This window comes from Cariama cristata, unplaced genomic scaffold (genome assembly GCF_000690535.1).
Source record: "Cariama cristata isolate BGI_N322 unplaced genomic scaffold, ASM69053v1 scaffold19118, whole genome shotgun sequence".
NCBI lineage: Eukaryota > Metazoa > Chordata > Aves > Cariamiformes > Cariamidae > Cariama > Cariama cristata.
The window spans coordinates 3,327-6,940 of NW_009630829.1; the positions used below are offsets into that span (position 1 = coordinate 3,327).

The window sequence follows — 3,614 nt, forward strand, 5'->3', positions numbered from 1 at the left end:
CTCCCTCTGAGTGCACCAGCAGTGTGCAAGTGGTTTCTTTTTGTCCTCTTCTTGCAGGACCTGTCAGGCTTTGGGTTCTCCTTGTTCTTTCCTATCATCTGTTTAACAGTTTGCTAAATTTAGGGTAACACTAAGAAAACCACGGGCAGCGGTTTGCCCTCAGAGAGAGCTCCTGTCTCAAAGAGCCCATGAGCAAAGCTCAAGGAAGGCTGGAAGGGAACCGTGACAAGGCAGGGCACACCAATTGTCTGCAGGGTATTAGCTTGCAGGGGCCCGGGAGAGGTGGGGAAGACTGGGTATACTGGGGTCTGTGCAGACGCGCAGCAGGAGACAGTGCCTGACCGAGCGATTCGGTGGCTGGAGGGGCCGTGGTCCTCCCGCGCCGTGGGAGGGGCAGATGTGGGGGCTGCACATCTGCTCCTGCTCCCAGCAGAGTGGGCTGGAGGTGGCGGGGTGGGATGCAGGTGCTGGGGCCGAGGATGGAGCTTGTGGTCCTGGACCCAGGCAGCGCACAGGAACGCCGGCTGGTCCACCTGGGTCTGGATGACCATGGAGCAATGTGTTTGCGTTGGCCACGGGCTGTGGGCTGCTGCCGTTTCTGATGGCTGCACCGGTTGTCCTCTGCCTGCTTACTTCAGGAGGGGCCTTGCCCGAAGGACCCCGGGGCCAGGCCTGGGGGGTGACACTGCTTCCCAGCCCTCTGCACTGAACTGTGCAGCGTTTACTGCAGAGATGCTCTGGAGCCATTCGCTCTGCCTTCTCCCTGATAAGCAGGTGGGAGGAATTCACCATCCAGAAACCCCAAACGTGTCCCTGAGCTGCTCTCGGTGCTGTGGGGATGCTGCGAGTCTGAAAGGAGGACAGGAGGATGGTGAGGGCCGTGGTCCTCTGTGCCGCATGGAGACTGCTCAGGGAATTTCGTTTTGCTTGTGGAAAGTCAGATATAGGGGCCAGAGAAAGCAGATACTCTGTCCTTCCTGTACATGAAATTACCATTCTTGGCATATTTTTTACCATAATAGATAGTTGTGTCTATTACATTCTGCCTTTAATAATCTGGGAATGGCAATGATTTAGACAAAAAACAACAACAAAAAAGCTTTTTTCCTTCCATGAAGGGAGTTACAAACAATGGACCTAATCTTGCTACCACTTCTTCCACTGCACATTTTTGTACAAAGTTTTGTTCCACTTCATCTGTGAAAGACTTACAACATTAAACACAACAATGTTGCCCGATGTCTCAAAAAAGCACTGGAGTAATTCTGTTTGTACTTTGTAGTGTGTTTATTTGGGTTTTGTCTTTAACGTTCTGCTGGATTCTCCGGCTTAGACGAGTCTTGCTTGCATGAATTCATAGACAAGACCATGGCTCATGTTACCCTGTGTGTGCGAGCATCCCCAGCACCCTGGGGTGGCCCCCACCCCTTTCCCACAGAAAGACAGACACCTCTTCATGGCTGAAGCAGTTGGTGTTCATTTGGCAACTAGAGACCAGCAGAACCAGAGGATGTTTCCCCGTGAGCCGGGAGCATCCCCGGGCACGAATGCTTGCAGGAGGTTCAGTGGTACTCGTGGGCCAGTGCGTGGGCCACCACACGGACCATCTTCTGCCAGGCGGATTGGCAGGCAGAGGTGAAGTCCTTGCCGAAGTGTGCAGCCAGGACGATGATGAGGATGTCACCCAGGAGCTGGCAATGGAGGGAGGAGAAGCTGTCAGCCTGGTGCTGCCCCCCACCTCCCTCCCCACCGTCACACCACCCAGGTGTTTGCGTATGGACACTGGTTATTGGGAAATCCATCGCAAAGCAAGGAATGGATTTATCACAGCCCCATGCAGAGCACCAGGCTCCTTGCACAGCTTGCATCTCTGGCACTCACCAGGATGCCTGGATGTCCTGGATCCTCCTCCCTAAACATCTTCCTTTACCTGCTGTGCAGTGTCCTCCCTCTACTTTGACTGGGTTTATCCTTTCCTTTCATATCCCTACCCACCCTTGCTTTCTCTTGACTCAGGTCCCCTCCTTCTGCTGAAGTGGTTGTGTTTATTTTCTCTCCTGGTTTAACCACTCCATCATAGCCAAGCTCATGTCTTCCCTCCAAACTCTGTCTCGGTTTCTTCCCTTCTGGTCTCTGGCTGCTCCAAGCCAATGTTGCTTCCTACCAGCAAGTATTCAACTCTGCATTTCGTCCCCATCCATCTCACCTGCCTTGGTCCCTCCTCTCACAGATCCCAGCCCCATAACTCCTCTCTATTCTCCCCAAATACGCCTATTCACTCCCCTTCCCCTCCACTGCCTCTGCCCTCAGCAGGCTCGGGCAGCCTCAGGATTTGTCTCTAGGTCTCACTGACTGTCAGACCCCTCAAAGACCCCTAAATCCCTCTCCAGAGAACAGAAACCTCTGCCCAGATGAGGCTGGAGCCCGAGCACGTCTCACCCTGAAGTTCTCGGGGTCCACGTGCAGCTTGTCACAGTGGAGTTTGCTCAGCTGGGCAAAACATTTCTTGATGTTGTCAAGGTTCTTGACGGCTTCCCCGAAGGAGGTGAGCAATTTCTTGCCATGGGCACGGACCATGAGGTTACCGATGATGGCGGTGGGGCTGGAGAGGTTCCCGAAGGAAGCGAAGAACCTCTAGGTCCAGGGGTAGACGATCAGCAGCCTGGGGAGAGATGGAGGGACAAAAGCAGACACAGATACGTTAATGCTCCGAAATGGAATTCCTTCTCCTTCAGCCCTGTCCCTCCCCAGCCTCTGTGGCTTCTCCTCGCTCACTGCTGTGAGCGGCAGCAGCATCTCCCGAACTCACCGTGTCCCTGCCCAACAACTTCATCCCGTCCTGGCAAGTGATTCTTTCAAACTGCTTTTCACATCACCTCCAGCAATTGCATTAGTGCCACAGAGCAGTTATCAGCTGACAGAAAGAAAAAGCTTGAGATTAAACTCCCTGTGAAAGACTTCCAAGGGCTTTTTAGTTTTCAGACTAGTCAACCACAAAAACATTTGAAGGAAACCTGCTATATGAGCCAGGCCCAGAGGCTATTTACAAGTTGGGCAGTGGTCCATAATGCCATCAGAGGCCCTGAAGGTGCCTGCAAAAGGGTGGCAGGGTGATCTCGGCCAGGACACCATGAGCATTCAGTGTCAGCAGCCCTGTATGGTGTGAGATGGCAGAGAGACGCTTGGCAAAAAACGAAGGCACGACAGCCTGGACAGTCCCAGCCCTGTGCTCTGCCTGGGGCTTCTCCAGGGAATTCATCCATCTCATCCATTTTTATAAGAAAGAGTTCACTTTAAGCCCATTTTAAAATCACTTGTTTTACGACTTGGAGGCAGAGATCTGGCTGGCAATTTTTGGATGCTCAGAGCTCCCCGAGCAGGGGTTGTCTGTTGAGGGGTTGGTTTGGTGGCACAGGGTAGGAGGGGAAATGTTCATCACAACATGCCAAGGCAATTTCTGTTGCTTTTTTACAGTTCACAGAGCCAAAGGGAGATCTCCTTTACCTCAGTGCGCCTACAGCAATGCCTTGCAGCGTGCCTATCCCCAGCCTATCCCCAGCAGGAAAACCAGGGGCCCTTTTGCTATCTGCCTGGGAGGGATTTCACTATGCTCA

At 53.1% G+C, this 3,614-nt stretch overlaps 1 protein-coding gene across 1 annotated transcript; it reads right to left on the reverse strand.

Moving 5' to 3' along the window:
• Positions 1-1,553: 1,553 nt before the first annotated feature.
• On the reverse strand, positions 1,554-2,666 carry LOC104165949 (hemoglobin subunit beta-like). The gene is made up of 2 exons (XM_009705727.1): positions 2,440-2,666; positions 1,554-1,691 (listed from the first exon to the last, which is right to left on the reverse strand). Exons 1-2 carry the CDS (start codon positions 2,575-2,577, stop codon positions 1,563-1,565), a joined length of 267 nt encoding a protein of 88 aa, XP_009704029.1. The 5' UTR covers positions 2,578-2,666; the 3' UTR covers positions 1,554-1,562.
• Between the last annotated feature and the right edge of the window lie 948 nt (positions 2,667-3,614).

Bases quoted from the DNA above. Each gene is read 5' to 3' on its own strand.
- LOC104165949 (XM_009705727.1), bottom strand. From the start codon at position 2,577: ATGGTCCGTGCCCATGGCAAGAAATTGCTCACCTCCTTCGGGGAAGCC. The intron at 1,692-2,439 runs GTGAGACGTGCT...CTCCATTGCCAG, and splicing joins TGGACCCCGAGAACTTCAGG to CTCCTGGGTGACATCCTCAT.